The sequence below is a fragment of the Lytechinus pictus genome, chromosome 3, assembly GCF_037042905.1.
Source record: "Lytechinus pictus isolate F3 Inbred chromosome 3, Lp3.0, whole genome shotgun sequence".
Lineage (NCBI taxonomy): Eukaryota > Metazoa > Echinodermata > Echinoidea > Temnopleuroida > Toxopneustidae > Lytechinus > Lytechinus pictus.
The window spans coordinates 13,530,001-13,556,246 of NC_087247.1; the positions used below are offsets into that span (position 1 = coordinate 13,530,001).

The window sequence follows — 26,246 nt, forward strand, 5'->3', positions numbered from 1 at the left end:
AATTTGTGAGGGCATTCTGCTCGGACTGACATGCACTTATTATGAAGGCACTGAGGTACTCCTTGCTATCGGCATAACAGGAGTGAGTATATCTGCACTTAACGGGACGAAGCATCTTGTCAGGGACGTCACTGATAATTTGCTCTGAGCCAATAAGATGCCAGGCTTTTAGTAGCTTGTAACAGTATTCAGAGGAAATAATTGACCATTTGTTTAATGAAATGCTCCCATCTTGTCTCACTGGCAAGCAATGTTCATATCTTACCCAGATAGTAACCCGGATGTGAAATTGTTGGTTAATTCATTTAGTATTGCGAGGTTCACTCCCAAGCCGTACCCAGTTTTTTTTAAATAAAACAGTATTATCTATTTCATGAATAAAATCTTACTTTTTTAATTTTCTTTTTCTTTCAACAGCTCATCACGCTGGCGTTGACTATTTTCGCTTTCCAAACAAAGGTATGTTTGATTATGATTAACAAGTCGACAATTCTTTACTATTATGCTGTTGTTTTTTCTGTATCCCCACAATATATATATATATATATATATATATATATATTGTATCTTTTATTGTATCCCTGAAGAAGACGTGTGTTTTACGTCGAAAATTTGGACTTCAAAATAAACTCTGTTGGAACAAAGTACAATGCATTACCACTTTGCCTCTTATACATATATATATATTATATATATATATCAATCTATCAAGGGGATAATTTTGTAATTTTGATTTTTTGCTTGATTTTTTTTAAAAATAATGTCAATATTTGATATAATTATCTTCTACCAGATTGAGTTCACATTCATGGCTGGTACCCTATACGTTCTGTTGATCAGTCTCATCATGTTTGGATTATTTGCTGCTATCTTCAGGTCTGAGGTAAAGTTCATACCCGCAATAATCATAAAATACCAATATAAAGTAAGAAAAAAATACAAGGCTGCTTTAAGGACGTTCCACAGTTAAAGTGAAATCCATGTCATTTTCACCAAACTTTGCACATAGATACTTTAGAACCTTAATATTCGAAATATGCAAAAATTAACATAGGTCCATGTGCTTGATTTTTTGCTATAGAACTTCAAAGTTCACCCAAATTGATGTTCTTAAGAATTGCGCATTCAAAAGAATTTGGCATTTTTAGACCGCCCAAGATTACTACAATGAGTTTAAACCTGTATTACTCAGTCAAAATACATGAAAAAGTCATCACATTTCGCAAGAGAGTTAATAATTGTATCGTTAGAATGGAGAATATATTTACAGTGCTATTTGTTTGCAATTTTAAGTTTAACAGCACTGTCAGTTCTTAAAAATGGCGTAAAAGATAACAAAATCCCAATCTAAAAAATGTGAAATTTCAGTAACAAACTACAAAAGTACAATAAATGCTGCACTTTATTCAAAATCCATGTCATTTTCACCAAAGTTTGTAGAGTTGTAGAGGAAGGTATACCTAAGAGGAACAAACATTAAAAAATAGGGGTTCATGTGCTTGTTTTTAAACTATCAGTATTTTTATTAGAGCAAATGTGCTTTTTAAAACACCAAAAATGCGCCGAATGCTTTGTATCTATGTGAAGAAAAAATCAAAACCACTCTACCATTTATTCAAACTCGGGGTAATATTCGTGATTCTTGGCAGCACTGCAGAGTAAAGTATTTTGAAATTGTAGAGAATCTTTTTTTGAATGGTCCATGGAATAATTCCATTTTTTAGCTTCATGAAATAACGCATCGGATCTGCAGTTAAAGTGCAGAAGATGAGAAAAATCAGCACATACTCGCAGCTAATTAATCACCTGTTCATCCATTGTGACGTCAGCGCGCAGAGTATAAACTATGCGCAGATCATAATGCGCACAAACATAACTGTGGAACGTCCTTAAGTGGTGCTATTTCCAGGTCTGAAGTGAAATTGTATCCACTATAATTATAAAAAGTCCAATATAATTTTTTTTACTTTTGAAGGTATTATTTGGGGATATTTTTAGGTCTGAGGTAAAATTCATGCCCAGAATAATTAGAAAATCCTAATATTGTTTTTAAGTTGTACATGGAGGAGACAGTTTAGTTGTTTACTTGACATTTGTAACTGTTCGCTATGATATTCGGAAAAGAGAGGATGTGAATAGACGTAAATAAAATTGTTCATAGGTTAATTTAGATATAGGATTACACAGATATGGATGGGAATAATCCCTCACCAAATATGGACATGATGTACAAAATATAATCTTTACTGTGAAGAAATGAACTTGTACCGGAACTCATTATTGGAGGAGAATCTTTATCATTTAGAACAATTATATGAAAAATATTTTCAGAAAATCAAGATAGATGAATAGAACAATTGCTGAATCTAGCCCACAGACGTTTTCGTTTCTGTTACGGTAACTCCCGTGGGAATTAGGCAGGACAGCTTTTTGCTATATAACCAGGATAACGCTAAGCTAAGCTAAACCAATTACATACAAATCACTATCGGGCCTTTATATTATCAAAGTAGAGACAATGGCTGAGCGGGTGTTCCGAACTCACAACCTGTCGATCTCTAACCACCTCACCACACAATCCGTATTTTGTTTAATTTTTATGATTTCGAAATAAATTGCAGTGATTTTTCGATACAAAATGTTTACTACCATGATTTCTTCACATTGAAATATAAACATTCTTTGTTCTTCAAGGTTCTGTATATGTTCTACTGCGCAGCGGGAGCATGCCTCTTCAGTGTGGTGAGTACACTTCTGAGTAATCATTATTGTTTTATTTAGGTATTGCATTAAACAATTCCAAAGTTATCATGGTAATACAAACTTATAAGACATACACCTATCAATATTCTTAATAAATAATAACAAAAAAAGGAGAGCACAAGAGCAAAAGATCACGGGAGCATTTTATGAACATTTTTTTCCAAAAAGTTGTCTGATGTGATAACTTTCCTTGGTTTTGACTGGCTGAAAAGCACCGTTACTATGGTAACTGTCTAATTAAATGTCTAGTTGTGGGATAAAATGAGTCCTTTTATGAAACGCTGTATAACTCTGTAATGCCCCTATTATTCACTTGACACGAAATAATGTACCTGGTGGGTGTTTCATAAAGCTGTTCGTAAGTTAAGAGCGACTTATATATTTATATTTTTCCCCCTTCTCAAATTTCTCGGGACCAAAATGACATTGATTTTTATTTTTTAGTGGCTTTTTTTGCTTGTAAAATTTACATCAGCACCCCAGTAAAAAAAATCGTTCACAGGGCCCTGTCTGACGCCTCCTTATATGTTGTTCTCTTTGCACCTTGTAGTACATTGTCTTCGACACTCAGCTCTTACTCGGGGGCAAACATCGGTACTCCATCTCACCCGAGGAATACATATTCGCCGCACTCAACCTTTATCTGGACATCATCAACCTCTTCCTCTTCCTCCTTCGACTCTTCGGCAAATAATAGACACGGCCTGGTAGCTAGTCTATGGTGCTGTAAAACGATTTGAAATGGAGGGGGCGGGGGGGGGGGGATACCATATACAAAATCAGATACTCGTTTTCAATGTTATTTTGCACTATTATGGAAAAAGTGGGGGTGCAGCCCCCGGTCCCCTGTTCCGCAACCCTTGCTATGGGTAACGAGTGAAACGAAATATGTTAAATTCATGCTTCTAATAATTTTGTCCATGCGCCTATTGACTTCGCTGAAGTCTAAATACATCTCTCGAATGAGTCACCCCCAAAAGAAGATTTAAGTGAAAGCGAAAAATCAAACCATCAAAATGCTGAAAATTTCATCAAAATTTGATGTAAAATAAGCAAGTCATGGTATTTTAGATTATCGCTCAATTTCATATCCTCGTCTGTATGAATCGATGACGTCACCTATACTCACTATTTGCTTTGCTATTTTACTATTTGAAATGTGAAATATAAGTTATTTTTTCCTCATCATGCTCATAATGTGAAACCATATTGATTCCTCCTTCAGTATATGGGATTCATATTAGTGCAAACTATTGTGATTCATGAAGATGTTTCCCCTATTGTCAAACCAGCAAAATTTGAAATATTCTATGTCACATAATAAAATACAAAATAAATATTGAGTATGTGACATCATCGATGTCACGAAGCACATCACTCGTGTTGTGCATAACTGGTGAACATGGTCGAAATTTTAAAATGTCATAACTTTCTATATTTTTCATCCAATTTTGATGAATATTTCAGCGTTATACTCATTTAACTTTCCTCGATTCATCCAAATCTACTTTCTGTTGGGATGGATGCTTATACATAGAAAATCTAAACTCTTCCTCCAGGTTGATGGGTGGAAAAGCCTGTCTATACAAAAGCAAATTTTGAGAGATTCTCTCGCATCAGTTGGTATTTGCCGGAATTTAAATTCTTCCAACTTCTTACATTTATTCACTGCTGGAAATTTTATTGATTTGAAGGTTCGTTTCTAGGATTTCTGAATACATTCGTGAACAGTGTACAAATCATGGTAACATATTATAATTGTGGCGCATGTATGCACTTTACTCTGACGAAATTGTTTCAGAATTTATTATGCTAAATAAAATTGGATGTATATAATGCTATTATCTTGACCTTTTTTCCCTCAAACTAAGGTGTAACCCCCTATTAATGCCAATCTTATTTATAAAAAAATGACAAAGAATTTAAAATATTCTCTAAAGAGCGTTTTGTCAAAAGTAAGCTTTTTTTCGGTTGTTATTAGTTGTGTATTTATTACAAAATCAAATTCAATATCGATATTAAACCAAGAATTAACCTATCAAAAATTTTACTTTATGATTCAATTAATCAATCATATTCTGCCCTACAAATTATATATATTAATTTAAATCCAGAAAATTGTGAGTGTATGAGTAAGCTCTTTGAGGTTGGCTTTACTTCTATTTATGTATGATACTTAAAAATATACACGAATTACTACCAGAAGTATTCCTGATTACTTTACAGTCATAATCTGGTCTTGTGCATCTTGTGAAGTTTTTGAATTGTAACTGTATGGCGATTGTTGAATTTGTATTTATATTTGCTTGATGTTTTTTTTAAAGTGGTGTATTGATATGCTTTCAATTGAAATTGAAAATTGAAAATTGAAAATATGCTTTGTATGCAATGTTTTCTGGTAAAAAAAAACAGTACTTTCAAATCATTTAAAAATGTAGAACTAATGTCGATACCATATTATTATTCATGTGTAAAATTTGACACAAAATGATTAATAAAGAAATATGAAACTAATTGTTGGATTGCAAACAAATTATGTTTTCTCTTGAATATCTTTGTTCAAATTGCTATTACCACCACTATTAGCACTGCCATCCAGCCTGCTGCCATCATCATCATCATCATCATCACCACCACCACCATCACCATCACATCTTCATCATCATCACCAATATTCCTATCGTTATCACCATCATCATTGTCATCATCATCATCTGACATCACCACCATCACATCATCATCATTATCCTTCTTCCTACTCCTGCCTCACCTTCATCACCACCGCCACCAACCCCACGGTCTCCACCGCTACAATCACCACCACCATGATGATCAATATTATCATCTTCAGTACAACATAAGCATTTTCATCACTGACTTTTCTCTTTACATGTTCTTATCTTCCCCATTAATGCACGCACCACAGGGAACTGCCTAAGTTAATAAGTAACACTCAATCTGCAATCAACCAGTACAAAAAATAAACAAAATTCAATATACATACTCTGTAGTAAATATGTCAATAATATATACTTATTTTATCATTTATTTCATCATTTTCATTAAAGTTACTTCATTTAATCATTTCATTTCATCCATTCATATATGTTATTTGCATTCACAAAAACATACTTTTCATTCTAAAAAAAAAAACCAGCCAAACTAGGGCTGTTTATTAGAACTGAAATGGAAAACAAAATAAAAATCCAAACATCATGAAAGTTATGGAATTGTGTTTCATAGATGAACAAATCTCTTGTGGGAATAATGAAAAAAAAAACGGAGTCCCTCTAATAAGATAGTACAAGTACATTACAAATAAATCAGACCCTTTTCAACTATGAAAGACAAAACCAGAACTGACTGACATTATTCATCCAAGATATAAATTAATTTTCCACTGTAAATAAAAAGTTTTGTGGTGATAATGAAGCTAAATCGAATATTCATGTCGACGTTGACCTCATATACTGTGTCATATTACTGTCATCACATGGCATCCAAAATGATCATGATAAATGTATATTTTTAAACATACATCTTTCTTTACATCAGCATCAAATTTTTACAATATACAGAAAATGTCATAATTTACAAAGAGATTGGAATTTGTTGAAACCCTAATTTTCTTTCAATGTACATAGGTTTAATAATACAGCACATGGACAAGAATAGACTATTTACATTCGTGACGTAAGATTAAGGTATCGGTTAACATAGTTGGAATAGCACAAAACTCATTCACCGCACAAACTGTCTGGCACCATTCTGACCGAATAGAAGTCAAACCAAATTTGATTAGGAAAAATAGAAATTTCTTTTAAATCTAAAAACAGGAATCTCTCAAAGTAAAATTATTGAAACAGTATTGCCTGTATTGTTATATTTTGAAATTTTAATAAAAAAAGGTTTTCATTTTAAAGTTTCATTGGCAAAGTATAGGGAATGATGGCAGGTACAACTAAAGGAATTAAATAAATTAGAAGAGGACTATTATCTGCCGTTCAACTTGCAATTGTATAAACATGTGAATCTAATTACAAATTATAAATAGGATAAGCATATGAATCTGAATACAAACTAGAATTATGTATAGGAATAGCAATCTCCCAATAAACTATCAAGTAATACAATGCCACATTGACTCAGGTTTGATGTATTCTAACACCGTTAACCAACACCTGTTGATAAAATACACTATGGTACACTGGATTTTTAATACACAATGATCTAATCATATCATTTAGTATCTATATCACAACAATTATTTTTGCATTGCATTATGTTTAATTACTGAATCCAAACACAGTTTATGGCAAGAAATGATGGTTTCCTTGGCTAATAACTAGTATAAAAATCACCAAACAATAGACCTTCTGCGTTGATGTCGTAGCGCCGCCGTCGGAGAGAGTTGAAGCGATTGCCTTCCTTGCATTGGTGATCTGCAGCTGGCGCATCTCCGACAACTCCTATAATGCGTATTCCTATATCCTCTGAGGGAGGGCGCTATGACATAATGATGTCATGTGCATAAGGTCTATATCTGCACAGCATACACTTATACACTCCAAGTCATCTTTACAACACTCCACACCCTACCATGGTTTAACTGTAGGGAAATTATTTTTTTTTTTAAAGTACAATAAAACATACAGCCTCATATTGTAAAATAATACTCAGTTTAGTCTAGTTGAGGGTTTAAAGGTTTAACCTGAAGGCAAGTTTGCTACGATACCGGAAAAAAGATTTTTTTAAACTTGAAGATTTGAGGAAAAATCCATCAAAGAGTAAGAAAGTTATAAGAATTATAAGGTTTAGATTTGTGACATCATATAAGAGCAGATAGAGCAGATCTCCGACCTTAATGGAGGAAGGAAACAAGAGAGATACCCAATATGTCATGTAATATAAAATGCATAAATTTCATTTCTTTTTTTCTTACATGTGCGGGATTGAAATAATTTGTATGTTGATGTACAGTATTTTAAGGTACAATAAAAAATTTTTTTTTAGAAAATGACATTTCATTGAAATTTTTACAACATGATATATGAGGAAGCTGCTCGCATATGATGTCACAAATAAAAAAGTTTAAATGCTAATAACGACTTTAATTGACAGATTTTCCTCAAACCTTCACCAATATTTTGTTATATATTGTATATTTTTCTTACAATGAACTTTTCATCAGGGAGAAGTAGCTTTTTAAGGATTCAAATTTAATTCATTTATTCTGAGGGTTGACAGGTTTGGTGTTGACACGTTGATGATGATATAATACAGCAAACTGGTATAAAGAATCAACTCTTCTCTTTTTAAGGAAAGGTCCAAGTAAAATGCATTTCATCGACACATTTCTAATTTTACTCTCCCTCAGATTTTTGTGCAAGGAATGCTGTCCCACATTTTAAATTGATAAACTACTTTTTGTAATTTCTCTTAATCTGTAGGGAATGGATCACATAATGCCATTATCGCTCCAATGAGGAAAAGGAATTCAACAGTTATCGAAGAAAATTATCACCAAGATAAATCCAAATTACAAAAAACAGTAAATTGATATGAAAATAAAGAGCACCATAAATATTTAGCAAGATTATTTTCCTTTTTTTCCATAATTAAACAGAAGACAAAATGAAAGTTCCTTTTATATCATGGCATTCCAACAATTAATTTTTCTTCAGCAAAATGAGTTTAAGTTTATAGTAGAAATGTTTCTTGAATCTTAACTTTATGCAGTGGAAACGTATCTGTCCAGTCATGCCTATTAAAGTGAGTATGTATCACAAGCAGAAAAAATTATCACTTATTTGGAAAGGGTAGGGGGGGGGGGTGTGGTCCCAAAATCTGAAACCATACCCTGGCCTGAAGAATGGAAGTTGCTCATGCGATGGGGTCCTCGTCGAGAGGCCTAAGAACGAGATTGCACTCTGCAAATAGGGGGTGCTTGGGAAGTGGAATTTAACAAGTTTCAAGTTTATTTTCATTGATTTCAAATCCAAACATAAATGATTACTATCAAAATAAAATGAACAATTTTTTTTTTTTACAAATTATCGAACATAAGTTACAATGAAATGGGGGTCCTGAGAAGGGACGCCTGAAATAAGGGGCTCAGGAACTGTCTTTATATGGAAACACTGGCATGCATGTTAGGACAAACCATATAGTCGGCTAAGGGCTCCAGTATATTTAGTATATGTATGCACGCACAGACTGCATACACCCATACTGAAATTATATACGAGTATCCCCCCTGGACTTTTTTGTTACTTTTGCAAAGTGACAACTGTGCCTGAAATTTGGGCTTTATCATGAATTACTTGAAAATCAATGTCACTCGGACAGAAGTAAGTCTATAGGAGCAATTTTACCAAAATGCTCTGCTCAAAATATTTTCTGTTGGAAGCTTATGCCATTTTGTTACAAGTGGGACTAACGGTTTGTGTTTTGTATACTTGTGTCTAGTATTTGTCACTATGAACAACTGAATTGCATAAAGAGCCAATCTTTATTTCATTCTAAATATTCAACAAAAGGAGAGAAAAAAAAATCTCCAGAAAAGATTTGCACCTTTAAAGTAAAGCTTGTTATCATCAGAAGAGGTGCTGTGCTTTACTGTATGTGATCACATATTGATTTAGACTAAAAACGGTCATATTTGATTGAAGATATATTTTTTTTCCTATGAATGGATAAACTTTATATGACTTTATCATACTACATCTAAACAGATTACATATAGGTATGTATACAAGTTAGCAATGAGAATAATCTATAAAGCTACACATACTGGCTATTTATAATTGGTCTAAAAAGGACTTAGATTTACACAGAATATTCTATACATAATGTGTGAAAAATATTTAAAAAATCATTGCACAATTAAAACAAGGACATAGATTAAACTTTTTTAATGTTTGTTTTGAATCATCCCTGGCAAGGCTTAAGTCTGATGAGTTGCATCAAATGCACTATGCCCATAGACAGGACTGAGGGAATTGTTCAAACATAAGATTCAAAAACATAAAACAAGTTTGGAATATCCTATATCCTTTCATAAATAACAAAAATTAACTTAGGTTTTATCAAATGAATACTGTTTTTAACAAAGAATTCTTCTTTTTAAAGTTGATTCCTGGGGAGTGTTCCATGAAATAAACTGTCATTGATTTCCACTGACTATTGTTATAAGCTTCCGAAATCCTGGCATCTGATTGGCTCAGAGCAAATCAGTCAATGGAAATCAGAGAAAAGATGCTCCGTGAAAGTCTCCCCTTTCACAACACCAAACAATCACAAGGAAAATCCCTATCAAATCATACTGCTTCACCCAAACCACGTATTTCATCTGATTTCTGCAATGTGCTACATCACACCAAGAACAATGTACGTTCATAAAAGACCAAGATAACTGACAGACAGCCTTTAAATATATTGCGGCGGGGGCAAATGATGTTTTGGGTGCTGAATGCATGAACATTTAAATCTCCAAGCAAGCATGATGGTATACTGTCGCTTGGTCGACACCCACTTGGGTTCCATTTCATAAAGACTTGTCATAATAACAAATGAACAATTTCTATAACAAATTTTACTATCAGCCAATCAGATTGAAGGATTTCAGTAGCTTTTAACTGTTATCATGAATTTGTTAATACAACAAGTTTTATGAAATGGGCCCTTGGGCTACTTTCTATTTGATCTCATGTCACATAGTCTAATCCAGGGCCCCATCTTACAAAGAATCCAATCAACCACAACTATGGAAAGACACCAATGTCAACATCCAAAATGCATGTTTGTTCAAACTATTTTCTACGTATGATGCATATTCGTAAATCAATCGTTTTCTTGAAAATTCAACGTGCTTCTTGTTTACAAAGGAAATTTTGCTATAATTTTCTGTAGAAAATATTATGACATTGATGGATTTTCATATACCCGGTAGTTGATGTTGTTTGGATCAATGGCAACTCTTTGTAAGATGGGGCCCAGGTTCATCTTAAACCAGTACTTGCAACACAGAAACGTTGTTCGTGCTAACCAAGGCTCAGTCACAACCAACGGTAATGCAGCGATGGCTTATAACAACACGTTACTTGCATCTTGGATCACAGTTTGACATCACAATCTGAAAGTTGTGACTGGGCCTACATATACAATGAGTGATCTGTGAGCGCTAACAACGTTTCTGTGTGGCTTGTACTGTTCGTCTACTAACCATTTGGTTTAAATGCCATTTAGCCCATTCACCATTGGTCTCATTTGGAGTTAGACTATATCCATTTCATCTAACACCCGCTTGGTCCGACACCAATGTGTGGTTATATGAACTGTTAACGAACCAAATTTTCATTAGACATAGAGCGTAATTAATAGATGAAGTGGAAAGTAGACCGTCTGAGCATCATCGGAAATGAGAACTAGACGAAACTGGCATTACACTAAGTGTAGGTTAGATCAAATGACAGTTAAACCAAATTGAGATTTATAGACCAAATGGATTTAGCCCATGTGGTATTAGACTATCTGGGATGTAGACCAACTGCTTGTAGACCATTTGAATATCCTGTTTCTTCTATGAAAATGTTTTCAAACTGATCTATCAGTGAGAATGAAAGGAGGGGGATTCAATGTCTGCTTGCTTGCGTAATTATCATGAAAATGTAGACAAACGTAAAGTCAAAAGTAACCTAAAAGACTGAAAAGTTTGAATTTGTAAATAACGTACAAAGAGGGGTTGAATCTACCTTTCAGGTTTGTGAGCATTGGTATATTACATGATATATCATCATACCTCAATAGATCTGAAATTATCCTAGAATATAGAATTACTTTCCAGGAACACATACCTGCTGGTCTGATTGCTCAACATGGCGCTGAAGGATGAGAAGTATGTGTCCCGTAGAAGAATGTACGTTTGCGAAATGAAAATGATTCCAGTTTGTAATGTCGAAATCTTCAATGGTATTAAATATGACATCCCCACTCCTCTCGCATGCTCCCTTCCTATTTGATTCTCTTTTAACACGACTCTCATCTCTTTGCTTCTATCATTAGCAAAATTCTCTCTCTATACTTCTTTGCTCATTCACTTGTATCCACTCTCTTTCTCTCTTTCTTGCATCCATAAACAAACACACACACACTCCCTCTCTCTCTCTCCTCCCTAATATACATCCTATTTCTCTCCTCTCATTCGCATACCACCAAACAGAATGCAAAGCTTGCATATCCCCAAAGTCCTAAATCACGCTGGAAATCTTATCGCCGGTAAGATGATGCCCCCTCCCGGGTCCCGGGGGCACTCTAAGTAACGTGCTATTGTTCATGTTAGAGTTTAAATCGCCGTTGTCATGGCAACCATTCATGATGAGCACCTTCGCGCAATCGTCGGCTCCAACGCTCCTCGCATACCCCAGCGCGGTCCTCCCATCAGAATCCATGATGTTCACGTTGAGTTTGTACTGAAACATGAAGTGAGAAAGAAATTTGTTCAGCTTTGCATATGGAAGCGACAGTGATATCTTCTGATCAGGGGTCACAAGGTCAGAGGTCACAGATTAAATGGCTTGTTGTCATAATAAATTATACACATCCGATATATAGATAAAAATTGAACTTAGTATATAGGAATGACAACCTATTAGATTATTAATATCTGTGAATAGGTATGAAGTTAAAGTGTAAAACACAATGAGTTCTGGCAATGGCGGAGGCATAAATTTTTAGCTCAGAGATGCCATGGCCAAGTGGTCTAAGGTGCAGGAAAGGACGTTTGAAAGTTGGGGTTCAATCTCCGGCCATGGCACCTATGCCTGCGAGCAAGGCTTTTAATGAAAAGTGTTCTTTCATCCTACATTAAAAAAAAATGGAAATGCTATATGCCTTCTTGGTAACTATGTATGCACTTGTTCCTTAAAAAATAAAATAATAATAAAAATATTTCTAGCTGCACAGAGCCACAAATCCATCTAGTCTACCTATGTATCTCACTGACTATGAGTAAACTTTAAATATCTGGTCATAACTTTTGAGAAAGAGATTGGAAACAGCGATATCGACTCACCCAAATGAGAAGTTGGGTGATGACTACGTTTCCCATGGCGCAGCTCAGATGAAGGGCCGACCTCCCGTCTCCATCGCCATAGCGATAGTTGACCTCGTCGCCCTGCGCGTGGGCTAATAACAGCATGACCGCCCTGATGTCTTCCCTGATGACCGCTTCCATAAGCTGCTGACCAAGGTTTCTCTCGGGGTACGGGTAAGGTGCTATGAATTCCTTCTTCTCGTACTTGGCTCGTATCCACTTCTCCTTTTCCTCCCGACCCGACGTGATGGAAGGTTTGACCTGACTGTGTAACGACACCTCGAACACGCTGTTTGTCAATGCGTTGCCGGTCAGCATCATCACCTGTGCTAACTCAGGACTGGGGTGGGGGTAAATGAAAGAATAAAAAACAATTACATAATAGTGATAGATCTAGTCTGCAGGTACAGACCCTTGGTTTTCGCTATTCTCATAGTGCATAATGCAGAGTCTGAAGTAGTGAGACTAGATTTACTATGTACTACTTTGGAACACATAGGCCGGTATTCTGAAGTCGGGTATAACTTAAACTCGGGTTTAAAGTTGTGGTTTAAGTATGGATAGCCAATTGTTACATAAATCACTAACAGTAGAGATATAATATTTCAGCTCATTTGGTTCTCAAATCATTCATAATTGTCTAGGAAGTATAAATAGATAATTGTCTTCACCATCAATGAATTAGGAAAGAGCACAGTAGACAGAAGAAACATACAACTTAATAAAAATTTTGACACTTTTGTCTTCCCATAATTTTAGCACAGAGTTAGACCATGGTCTAAGTTAAACCTGACTTCAGAATATGGGCCATAGAGTTGGGAGACTAGCCTTCACTCTAGACATGGCATAATTGGTAAAAGTGTCAAATCTGAATCTCTGCTTGCAGACTATTACGGATCCTAATCAAGTGATCGCTTGAAACCTACCATGTAACCAGTCATTTATTTTTAATAGCTAACAGGCAAATTTGCTTATATCTGGGACTAATGACTAGTTTTACTGACTTGTACATGATTCTGAGATGAGGATGGTTATCAAATACCATGGATCAATATCACCAGCTTATAAGATAATAATAATAAGATAATAATACATAAGACTTGTATAGCACACTTTCCATCTTGATTAGATGCTCAAGGTGCTTCAGAGCAGAACAACAACAACAAAAACAAATTACATGTAATACATGCTTGAATAAGTTGAAGTCTGTCAAAAAGCACTCTTATACAGGTATGTTTTCAGGTTACCCTTGAAGGTGGTCACTGAAGTCTGGGTTTTCAAACTCTGTGGAAGAGAATTCCACAGGTTTGGCCCTGCATGAGCGAAGGCCAGTTCCCCCCCCCCCCACGATTTCTTAGAAACTGGAATTTGTAAGAGATTAGATGATGAGGATCGTAAGGTTCTTGAAGGTTGGTAGTTAGACATATAATACACATCACTTCGCTCAAATCACTGACAAGACTTCTGCTGAAACATTCCCCTTGACCAAAGGGAGTGTTTCATGAAGTATCTTGTTAATGATTTTCACCGACTAATTTGTTCTGAGCCAATCAGATGCAAGGATTTCAGTAGCTTATAACACATACTGGCAGGGCTAATCACTGACCATTTGTTTCATGAAATGCTCCCCAAGCTTAATTAAAAGAGTAGTGATTAATCCACTCAATCTCATCCTACTAAACCCAATCTCATACAACCACCATGGATTTAAACTGGATTAAAACATTTATAGGAATATATGTTACTTACGGCCATTCATCTAATGTTAATGATCTAACTCTGGAGATATGTGAGCCCAGATTTCTGTGAATACCCGAACATTCAATGCACATGAGGCTACCGAGATTCAAGCTGGCCCAGTCAGGATCTGAGAAAAAAATTTAAGAACAACAATTACAGCATTATTTCATGACAAACTCAATGACTATTAAAGATTATTGGGAAAATAATTTGATTGAAATTATCAATTTCTGTTCACATTATAAAAACATTAACAAATCTAAAATGACGTCATCACCAAGAATACCACCACAGGATCACCACATCACCAGAAGCACTGGCAGCACCTGACACAGCACAACCCTCTACAGGACAGCGTGTACACTTTTTGGGAGAGTACTTCTTCAAGGTTCAAGATGACAAAATCAAATATATTACTCAAGTTTTTTTTTCCAGTCAAACATTATGTGATAGAAGAAATAATCATGGATCTTGCAGAAAGATCAGGAACTTAAAGGGGTACTCCAGGCTGAAGAATGATTTTATTTGAATAGACAAAAAAAAAAATAGAGAAAAATTCATCAAATTTAGACAAGGAATAATAAAACTATGACATCTTAACATTTTGCATTTATTTGGTGTAGCAATTATATGCACATACCCATGAATATGAAATGAGCAAGCTGTTGATGTCATATCCCCACATAATTGCACATTTTATCATATGACATTTTTTTATTAAAAATTTGTCGGCAGCTCATGATTAATGAAACAACTTAACTTGATAGGGAAAAATGCATTTGCATAGAATCGTTCCTTAATCAAAGGACATTGCTCTTGTTCTGCTTAATAGAGAACTTACTCTGTGCTTCGCAGTCGACACACGATCCATTGCCTCGTACTTTTCTAATGGTCTCTACGATGGCGCTCTGTTCGAGATTGGAGAGTTGACCTTTACCCTTTGCACTCTCATTGGTCTGAAGACATGCTAATATCCTCTGCTCGACGGCCACCACCCATCCATCTCTCTCCTATTTAAACAAACACCATGTATTGAACCCAAATAACTTCTTTTCTGTTCCTGGCATTGCAGTGTTATTAGAGATCATTATTTATTAACGGGTAATTCCTTAATTTTTTATTCTTATTCATTTATTTTTTTGGGAGCCAGAACCAGCTTCCTTGACAGAGTTCCACACACTTGTACACAAATGGTGTCACTCTGAGGGGCTGTTACAAAAAAAAAATATTTGCAATCAATAATTATCAATTGCAAATTTTGGTCGCAATTTTACAAATGATATATCAATTTTTGCTGTAAAAAATTAGCTAACGCTCCTTGTTGCAAAATACAGATGATCAATCAATTACCAATCTGCAATTACTTGCAAGAAATATGATTGATATGGGGTAAATAGATTTGCAATTGATTACAAATTTCTTGAAACACTCCATAAAACTACATTTTGAAATTTCTCACCAGATTTATGAATATTCACATACAAAAATCATCTTTATTTCATAGTATCTTTCTATTTACAAACAAAACACAACATAATATACTATAGAAAACAATAACAAATTGAAAGTATAGTGTGAGTATTATTCAAAGATATAATAATACACAAATCTACAGCAGAATGAATGAATGTTCTTCCATATGCTATCAAAGGACACAAAATTGTTATTCTTAACATAAATGTTATGCTCAACAGAGTGACGAGAGTTCAAAGTTGAATTAAAAGAGTTTATTGATAATGCCCCATTTCGGGGTTCATTGGAAAATATATATTTGGCATATAAATTCAAAATAATCAAAAATTAGAAAGCTTACCTCTGAACTTGTGGCTTCAAAATTCCATTGCCTATTGTCTAATGATACAATGACAAACTCACAGTCTTCACTTTCTGCTGGGAGATGAACAAAGAAATGAGAAAACAGAACATCAAGTTAGGTCCTAGTTTTTATGCCAGAAATTTATGATTTCATGAGTTTCGAAATCTTGCAAATTATAGAACGAAAGGAAAGAACAATTCTATCATACAATATATATAAGCTACCATTTAAAACAGAACCTTCAGTAAAAGTGAAATTAAAATACAATGTTTATTCTTCGGTATTATCTTTACCTTTTTTCTATTTTGTTTTCTTACATGTTAAAAAAGTCAAATTAAAAGTCTTTATCTTTATTCTTCTGTGTTATCCTGACATATATTTCTATCACAATGATATAATTATTTCTTTACATGCTTTTCTCATAAGCAATAAAACAAGTAACTGAAGATTGGAAAGGGAGAAGGGAGTGTAACCCCTCCAAAAGTCATGAATAAAAAAATACATATATAAATAAATAAAGGAGAGATAAACAATGCAAGTCAATGAGAAAGAAAATAATGAAAGCATAGTGAATAATTCAATAAGAAATCTCCGTTTGTTAAAAATTATATATATAATTTTACATATATTCCTTCTTTGCCAATGTTTCCTCACCCTTTCCATGCTACATTTATACCAAAGATATTTCTCCTGAGCAAGAAATCATAAAACATTAGCTACAAGTAGCCTTCCTTCTAAAGACATAAACAACTTAAACATTTATGTGCTTTTTTCAGGATGTTAAGCTTTATTTTTAACTTCTATACAGAAGACATGCATGTGCAATACGATTTTTGTGCATCATTGATGAGACCTGCAGTATTTTCATTAAAATAAAGAAAGAACAGATCTGTGTAGGTATCTCTTACCTTCTAAATGATGATGATCTAAGCTTTTATTTCCTCCTGAACTCCTCATTCTTCTATGTTTTTTCTTGGATCCGTGCCCATCTTTACTTGTCATACCCATCTGAGGGAATGACAGAGGCGCATCTACACCGTTTGACATACCTGAAAGAAATTGAAAAAAAAAGAAATTGCTAAGATTTGAAATCAAGGGGTCATTTCATTAACACGTGTCCGCCGATTAACTATCACTACTGACAATAAAATGCAAGATCATTGATTGGATGACATGCACAGGGTACCAGTACCGGTTCATAAAGATTGGTCATAATAACAATTGCACAAAAAGTATCACAAAACTACAATCAACCAATCAGACTGAAGGATCTCGGTAGCTTGTTTTTTTTTTTAACTGTTATTGTAAATTTGTTTTATGAAACAGGCCCCAGGTCTCCGACTGCTAATATGTCAACTGTCAACAAATGACTTTTGTCAGTGCTGAAGTTTTTTTAGGACAAATAACTATTTGAGCCATTTAGTGAAAGCATTGAATAGTGATATGTTTGCCAGGGGGTTTAGATGGGTGGCCACTTATATAGTTTTTTTTTTTTTTACAGCTTATTGAAATGTTGATTAGAATCAATTTGATTTGCTTTACTCATATTCCACATTCGATATCCACAAAGACATAACCCCAATAATCACAAGTACATACAAACAATGCAAGACAGATAATGCAGGAACAATGGATAGACTGCAACAATCACAATATATTAAAGTGAAGGGATCTATTGAAAAGCTAGGTTTGTTTTATGTAGGTCCCTTAAGTGATTAAAATCAAGACAATATCTATCATCATCATTTTTTATCAATTAATCAGAGCATTCATTCAAAATGATGATGAGTATTACTAGCTTACTTGATGGCATGACAGATGAATTTGAGATGACAACAGCGTCTGAGAAACACGTATCCCGTGGCAGTGATGTGGACTTTGTCTTCGCTTCTTGCACTTCTCTTTGTGACAGCATCGGATTACTTGTGTCTCTCGATATGGCTGCTTGGTTGGAATGGATGCCGGGTCCTGAGGAAAATAATTTCAAAGGCAATTATTCTAACAAGAATCGGCTTGATCATCACTGACAGAATACCAAATAAGTATCCAAGCTTTATTGATGTCTCAGGGCTGTAGATCTCTCGACATTATATGAGAAGGTGTGAGCACTACATTTTTAAGCAGACAGCAATGGTTACTTTCATCAGGGTACATTTTAAAACCATTCTTGGCCTTTAAAGCGTCTTCTAATTTACTCATGATGTAACATAATGACAGACCATTACCTACAGGAGGGAACTAAACATAGGGGGTGTGTAGGGAGGGGGAGAGAAAAAGATAGAAGCTCAAAGAGACTGGAGAGACAAACAGCTAGAGAAATATAGGGAGTCAAACAGAATGAGTAGAATGAATGGGAAGGGAAAGAAAAGATGAATATGGAGTACGGGAGAGACCAGGAAAGAGAGAATGAGAGCATGTGATAAAGTGAGAAAGGGCAAGAAAGAGAGAGAGAGAATGTGAGAAAATGAGATCGATAAAAAAGAGAGAACATGAGGGAAAGAGAGGGGAAAAAAGGGAAGGAAAGTGAGGCTAAGAAAGAAGGAGAGTTGTGACATAATCAAGAAAGGTTATGTGAAAAAGGATAGAAATTAAATTGTGGGGAGTTAAAAAAAAGATAAAAGAGAAAATGAATGAAAGAGAGAATGAGATCAAGAGAGACTGGTAAATATGAAACAGGGGGGGAATGATGAGATGAGTGAGAGAAGGGGAAGGAGAGGTATAGAGAGAGAGCAAGAATATCATGTTTCCCATGAATACAGAGCTCCTTCTCTCCACGAGAAAGCAACCCTCGAGTCCCCGAGCCCTGACTCATCTCCAACCTTCTAAGATGAGCAATGTTGCATGAAGCATTAGGCCTGTCAGCCCGATGACATTGAGACCATGTTCATGGGGAAATCAACCCTCCTTTCTTCATCAAGAGCTGCCGCTCCTGTAACCAATACCACAAGGTATACCCTGCATTTTTCCCGACATCCCCCCCCCCCTCTTTTTTGTGGTTGCCACAACCATGCCCCAGATCATATCTCGCTATCTGCAGACAGGCCCTTTTCCCAGATGCATACTTCACTATCAGATGAATCTTGATTAAAAGCGAGTACTGCAGTAAATGGTTGATCTTTTATGTTACCATTTATGTCTTTAAGCTGCATAACAGTGTGTTATAATACAGTCACTGTGATGTAATTGGACTGGTTGTATTTCCTTTTAAATAGATGCATGCCTAATAAAGTCCATTCATATCAATAATAATAAAAATAATAAATGTGATTTGTAATGCGCCAAATCCACTCTGCAGAGTGCCCAAGGCGCAGTAAAAAAAAGAGAGAGAGAGAGAGAGAGAGAACAGTACAAATACAAAGATAAATTAAGGAACAATTAAGAATAGGAAGCATTGAACAGACTCAACATAGCATTCCAAATTCTTGTACAGTATGTTTTTCATCACGCAATTGCAATATATATTTCCTGTAAAAATATACTTTTCATCCAATTTCCAATTGAACAATATCCAGATGAATATATGCTAAATGCTGCGAACAGGACTGGCAGATTTTCCATGGATGCTAGTTTTGTTTTCAAGATTGTGACTTGAATTTAAAGATTTTCATTAAATATTTTGGAATTAAGATTTTTTTTTGCCTGAAAATTTTACTCTTTTTAAATGTGAAAATCATGATCACCCCAAATTCCACATTCTCTTTGTTCAATGGACTACACCCAACCTGTAGGGGGGGGGGGTTATTCTTTATACTTCAAATGTGAGAGCATTGGGAGGGCAGTCATTTGCATTGGACCATATTTCATGACATTCTCCCTGAACAACACAAAAATAAATCAAGTACCTCATCTTAGCCACAACTTTTATTTATCTTGAACTTACCAGCGTGCCCTGATAACGTCATAGCTTTCATGTTGTTGGCGATGCCGTTGGTCCCTGAGTTTGATGAATTGGATCCTACTTGGGTGTTAGCTCGAGCTAAAGGAGGTCTCCTGCCGGGTACTTTTACTGTCGTGTTCAGAAGCCGGATCTCCTTGCCGTGTACATCATCCATGTAGTCCTATAGACACAAGGAGTGTCAGAGAGACATTTCAAAATGTGATCATCAAATCGACTTTCAAATGTTTGACCTACACATTACAAATAGTTAGACCTGTATACTGTAGTTTAACGTAGTAGCAATTTATAGAAATATTCTTCACTTGTTAAGGTAACCATTACAAGGCTACACATTCTTTGACAAAAGGCACTAATATCTTGATTGGGATCACCAAATTTTTTATGTTTTTGTTCTTAAAACTTTATTCATTACCATATATAATTTTTATAGCCTATTTTTAATTGTCTAAATAAAAAATAGTACTTCTACCAGTCACGCTATTCATTCAGAAGAAAATAAGAAATATTAGAAATGAAAGTTAACGGTAATACTCACATGTAAGCTTGGGTGATATGTTAATCTGCCATCATCACAAAGTGTAACATACTTTTTCTTCCACTCTTTGTTTAATGCTTTGCTACTCCTCTTGTAAAGATAACCCTACAAAAAAGAATAAGTAGTTAAATGATTTACTAGTCTGACAAATTTCATGGCTGAAGTTGGGGGGGGGGGGTGGGAATGACCACACACAACACATACACATTATCTTTTTATTCTAATAATATCCTAATTCAAATTTTTTTTCACTTAATATCACACTTAGAGCATTTAATTTAATTTCTATTCTACTTTCATACTTTAAAAATTTTCTCATAAAGGTTTAAAATGAGGTTTGAACGTTAGTTGAGCATTGGCTGATTTCTCTTTGTATACTCATTGGCCCGTATTCTGAATTTAGGATTTAAATTAAAACCCTGGTCTAAAGTTGTGGTTTATGGTGAGCCAATTGGGGCACAAAACTTTAACAGTGCACAACCAATTTATTTACTCATTTGACACTCAAATTGTACATAATTGTCTGGGAATGATAACTGAAGTATTTTGAAGTATTTTCTTTCATTATGAAAGCAAAAGAAGAAATATACAATATAAAGAAAAATTTGAAATTTTGGCAAATAGTTAGATCATGGTCTAAGTTAAACCCGACTTCAGAATACGGGCCTGTATATGCATATACCCTAAGGCTATTTTCAATAAGTGTTTCCAAAATGTGTCAATTGGATAATAATGTTCAACTAAAGAAAGCACTCTACTACCCCATTGATATAATACTCTGTTGAGTTCGTTGACATCAAACTTAAATCATATCGAACTACATTTTATTGAACACCTGTTATAAACCTGGCTAAACATTGGCAGCTGGAGGCAATCATACAGTATGAATGACATCCTAATTTAATCACAATGTTCCTTTGCATTTCACAGGCGTTCTTGTTTATACAACAAATGGGAGCAGTAGCATCTTTCCTATTTCATAATATACTCTGGCACTTCTTCTCTCCTTTTCCGCTCCTTTTTCTTATCTCCTCCCATTCTTCCTTTTCTGCATTTAATGAAATGAAAATCCATATTTTATTGTTCGAAATCAGACATCAGCAATGAAATACTCCGAAAATTTGTTTTGCCCAATTTGCCGCTATCCCTTTAATTGTTGAACGCAAAACAGGGTAGCAGCAACTCCCATCTCTTAACGTCTTTTGGTCTGACGCGGCTGGGGTTTGAACTCCCGACCTCCCGGTTGTGAGACGGACGCTCTACCAACTGAGCCAACACATGGGTCATTCTCCCCTTGCTCTTCTACTTCGTCTTCTTCATTTTTATAAAAAATTTCATATTGCCTCTCCATTCTTTTAATAAATCTTTCCTCTATTCATCCTATCCCTTTTTTAATTTTCCTTCATCTTCTTGCTCTTTCTCTCCTCCTCCTCCTTCTCCGTTTCTCCTTCTCCTCCTCCTTCTCCTCCTCCTTCTCCTCTCTGCATCCTCCTCTCTTAAATTTTGTAGAATTCAAATTTGTTTTTGTGAATACTTTCTTGCCACATGTTTTAGTGCTAATCATACACGACACATGCCATCAAACTTAAACATTGTAGAAACAAATGTTACATGCATATCAAAATACACCATAGAATTAGCAACTAACAAAAAATATTTACTACTTACTGCCCGGAGTTGGAAAATTTTTGAAAAACCAAACAATATTTACATTAAGTGTTAAAATGGCCAATTCAATAAAAAAACAATTATGATAAATCACTATTCCATAATACTAAAATCATCCTGTTCAGCCTCATTAATTATTCCAATTGACCTCTTCTGTTCTTTTGACATGCAATTTAAACTATACGGGTGATAAAATCACACATACAAAGGCAGTCCACACGCCTCAAGAAATATGTCAAATAATTAATCACCTATAAAAGGTTATCAACAGGAGGGGTAATTATGGTTTGGTGGAATAACTTAGCTCATAACGAGGGGTGGCTCAATTTTTTTGTAAGTCATAGCAGTAAAAATAATTCAAAAGTTAAAACATTTACACTAAAAAGGGTGTTTTGTGATGTGAGTCTATTTAATAAATAAATGTTGCTTCTCAGAGGAAGCATGAAATGTATGCTTAAGCCCGCAGCATAAAAATGCTATGGACCAGTTTTCTTTAACAAACCATGTTTTGCATTGAATATCAAAAGTTTAAACAAGTAATATTTTTCTTCTTTATAGTTTGGATTAGGTTTACTAAACGTAACAAAGGTGCTCTGCTGCAAGCCTTGTGGTCATTGTAAAGTTGAAATTGTATTTAAATCACAGCCAATGAAAAAATTGCTAAAATGTCATTACAATGTAAGAGAATTGAATGCGCTTTTATTTCTAAAGTGAGGCTCGAAACTGTCAGCATGTCATTTTGATTTATGAATTCATAGCACTAATTTTCAAATAAAATTCAATTTCCAACTTTTCCATAATCGGATCACAAATGGATCATGTAATGAGCGCCTGACTAAAGAGCAATCATCAATGAATTTTATTTACCTGTTTGACTGGAATACTTCTTCCACTACCGATTCCTCTTTGACTATGGTTTGGAAGGGAGCTACTATCGCCAGCACCGCCATTCTTTGCCTCAGCATTTTGAGGTTTGCCTTTGTTGGGCTGTAAAAACAAATGAAAACACATTGTTATTGTCATTTATTTATTTAATTTTTTGGGTGGAAAATGCAAGATAATCAAAGTGATTCATCACACGTTATTACCTCTGACTTGAGTTCTGATGGTATACTTACATTGCATTTATGGTGAGATTCAAGATTCAATATAATTTATTCTCATGTATAGAAAATACACAAAATTGATGTAACAATGACTTTTTATATGAGCGCCTTGAGCACCTAGCAAGGTGGATACTTGCGCTATACAAATCCTATATTATTTATTATTATTATTCACTTGATGCAACCAGTTTCTCCCCCCCCAAAAAAAAAAAATACACAAACAAATAATTAATGAAAAAGAAGGGAAAATAAAGCTGGAGTGCATATTTTGGGAAGAAACATCATGAAAGATGCGAAAGAGTTCCTTTGAAACAAGAATCCCACGATGCAAAAAAAAAAAAAAGCAGATCAAATAATGGCCCAAAGATGCAGTAGCAGGTAACCATATCTCATCCGTAGTTTGATCTTTGACACTATCTATTCCACATGGGTTTACCGATCAGGGGAGCATTTCATGAAGCATAAAGTCAGTGATTTTCATTTACAACTGTTACAAGCTACTGAAATCCTTGCATCTGATTGGCTGCGAGCAAATTTTCACTGAAATTGCTGACAAAATGGTTCATGAAACATTCCCCTGGGGTGCATTTCATGAAGCAAATAGTCAGTGATTTTCATTGACAACTGTTATAAGCTACTGAAATCCTTGCCTCTGATTGGCTCAGAGCAAATTTTCACTGACAAGATGCATCATGAAACACTCCCCATTTTCCATCATCTATAGTGAAAAGGGAAAAAAATTGTCAAATCTGTCTGTATATCAAACACCATTTTGGCCGATCTATTTTCATGCTCCTGAAACACCTGCTGTTGTAAACTTTCCATGAGACTATGTGAATAAAAGGGGAATCAAGTGGGTCAAATCGATTTTTCTTCCTGCATGCATTCTGCAAGATAAAACTAGGGCATGCATCATGAATATGATTGAACTTTGTGTTTGTCTTAGATTTTGAATTCATCAAATAGTGACTTTCTCAATTTATACGCAATCTAATCTGAATAAGAATATTTGTTGTACTTGATATTGAGGAATTCAGCCTTGGCTGGTGATAAACTGAGTGCGTGCTTGTAAAAGGAAATGTACCCAAACTGTGGTAATTATGAACTGGCGGGTGTTTCATAAAGCTGTTCGTAATATAAGAGCAACTTTAAGAACGACTGGTGATCCTTTCTTTTGGTAAATGGTATACACCATTGGCGATGGTTTAGCGCGTAAGAAAGGTTCACCAGTCGTTCTTAGAGTCGCTCTTAACTTACGAACAGCTTTATGAAACGGCCCCCAGTTCTGCATTCAATATAGTATGGAGCCTCTATGATTTAAAATTAAATGATTATATACCATCATGATAGACATGCATGCATATTTCACGTCACTTCAGGCACGCTCTATCAAAAAAATATCCGAAAGCCTACTCATTATTGCTTCTGACATGTTTGTAGGGGGTATTGAATCAGATTTGTTGTTGTTGTTAATTTAAATATGCAAACTAGCCAGTTCTTGTTGCCTTGCTAATTTGCTTTCCTATTTCACTATACTTTATTTGTTGATCAGTCGGTCTACATTTTAGAGGCACAGGTTCTAGGAAATCGTGCAAGGGCACTTCACCTGTCCTATATTCTAAAAATCATGATTATAGAAGCCAAGACAATGCCCCCCCCCCCAAAAAAAAAATAACATGACGAATGAGCAAATAAAGCAGACACTGAAATGGAACATGCCGTCCTTGGACTTCCTAACAGGCAACCGATTTCATTATAATTCAACCACTCTTCTTTGTCTATTTTAAGAAGACCTCCTCCTTTCCTCCAGGTTGATATTTGCTCAAATCCTTGACTCGCTGGAGATCACGACCAAAGCTAGTATTCATACATCTTTACATGTGGGGGCAAGATACAAGATACATACGTCCTGATACGAGGATTGTCTCATCCTAATAATTTATATAATAATTAAGATGCGCAAGGATAAAATCATGCATGCATTGGTATACATGTACCATGCTGGGAAGGTCTTTTTAAGAGATATCATATTTCTTTGATAAAAGTGACATCAAATTAATTAATTACTCAATTCAATTAAATTTATTTATTTTCCAATTTCAATCGTTTCATATTATCATTTGCAATGATAGTTTAATCTACAGGCTTATATACATGTTTCAAAAGATATTTATCAAATCTAATCTTTTATAGGAAAATTTGTAACTTTTTGAAAGCAATTTTGATATGGGATAAGTTTAAAGGCTATACACCACTCCAACCATAACATCCTTGTCAACCCATTGTATTTTCATCACCAAATGTGACATATCTGAGAATTGGACAGCAAAGAGGTCATATTTAGTATCAAGTTCAAAAGTTCAGCTTTTATGCAATCTGTCAAACCAGTTTTGCCTATTTTGAATAGACTTTCTTCCTCTGTGCCCCTTCACAATCAAACGGGGCTGGTATTGTTAAAGGGGGAATTCATGAAGGTGTCAAGTTGTTTATAATAAAAGCAACAAAAAAAAAAAGGAAAGGAAAAACCATCATTGAAGATTGAACAAAAACTATCTAACATAAACAGATATGAATTCCCTTTTTTTCCTTTTAATTTGGTGACTGTCACATCAAAGCAACCCCCATGC

The 26,246-nt window shown here is 34.9% G+C and overlaps 2 protein-coding genes across 3 annotated transcripts in view; one reads left to right on the forward strand and one right to left on the reverse strand.

The window, feature by feature from the left end:
- Positions 1 to 5,277, forward strand: part of LOC129256520 (protein lifeguard 2-like) — a 9,816-nt gene extending 4,539 nt beyond the window's left edge. Inside the window, exons 6-10 of the mRNA XM_054894702.2 lie at positions 1 to 82; positions 418 to 459; positions 794 to 883; positions 2,695 to 2,742; positions 3,314 to 5,277. The exon at positions 1 to 82 is cut by the window's left edge and continues 2 nt beyond it. Coding sequence (XP_054750677.2) covers positions 1 to 82; positions 418 to 459; positions 794 to 883; positions 2,695 to 2,742; positions 3,314 to 3,457 — 406 coding nt within the window. The 3' untranslated portion in view covers positions 3,458 to 5,277. The remainder of the gene's footprint in view (positions 83 to 417; positions 460 to 793; positions 884 to 2,694; positions 2,743 to 3,313) is intronic.
- A 505-nt stretch (positions 5,278 to 5,782) lies between these two features.
- LOC129255861 (arf-GAP with GTPase, ANK repeat and PH domain-containing protein 1-like) overlaps positions 5,783 to 26,246 on the reverse strand; it is a 40,657-nt gene continuing 20,193 nt past the window's right edge. The window contains exons 6-15 of one of the 2 annotated variants that reach the window (XM_064096428.1): positions 23,381 to 23,500; positions 20,846 to 20,950; positions 20,293 to 20,470; positions 18,216 to 18,380; positions 17,321 to 17,461; positions 16,410 to 16,486; positions 15,438 to 15,606; positions 14,606 to 14,723; positions 12,836 to 13,196; positions 5,783 to 12,233 (exon numbers count right to left, since the gene is read on the reverse strand). In XM_064096428.1, the coding sequence (XP_063952498.1) occupies positions 12,012 to 12,233; positions 12,836 to 13,196; positions 14,606 to 14,723; positions 15,438 to 15,606; positions 16,410 to 16,486; positions 17,321 to 17,461; positions 18,216 to 18,380; positions 20,293 to 20,470; positions 20,846 to 20,950; positions 23,381 to 23,500 (1,656 nt within the window). In that variant the 3' untranslated portion in view covers positions 5,783 to 12,011. The remainder of the gene's footprint in view (positions 12,234 to 12,835; positions 13,197 to 14,605; positions 14,724 to 15,437; positions 15,607 to 16,409; positions 16,487 to 17,320; positions 17,462 to 18,215; positions 18,381 to 20,292; positions 20,471 to 20,845; positions 20,951 to 23,380; positions 23,501 to 26,246) is intronic. The other variant, XM_064096427.1, reaches the window with a different exon arrangement.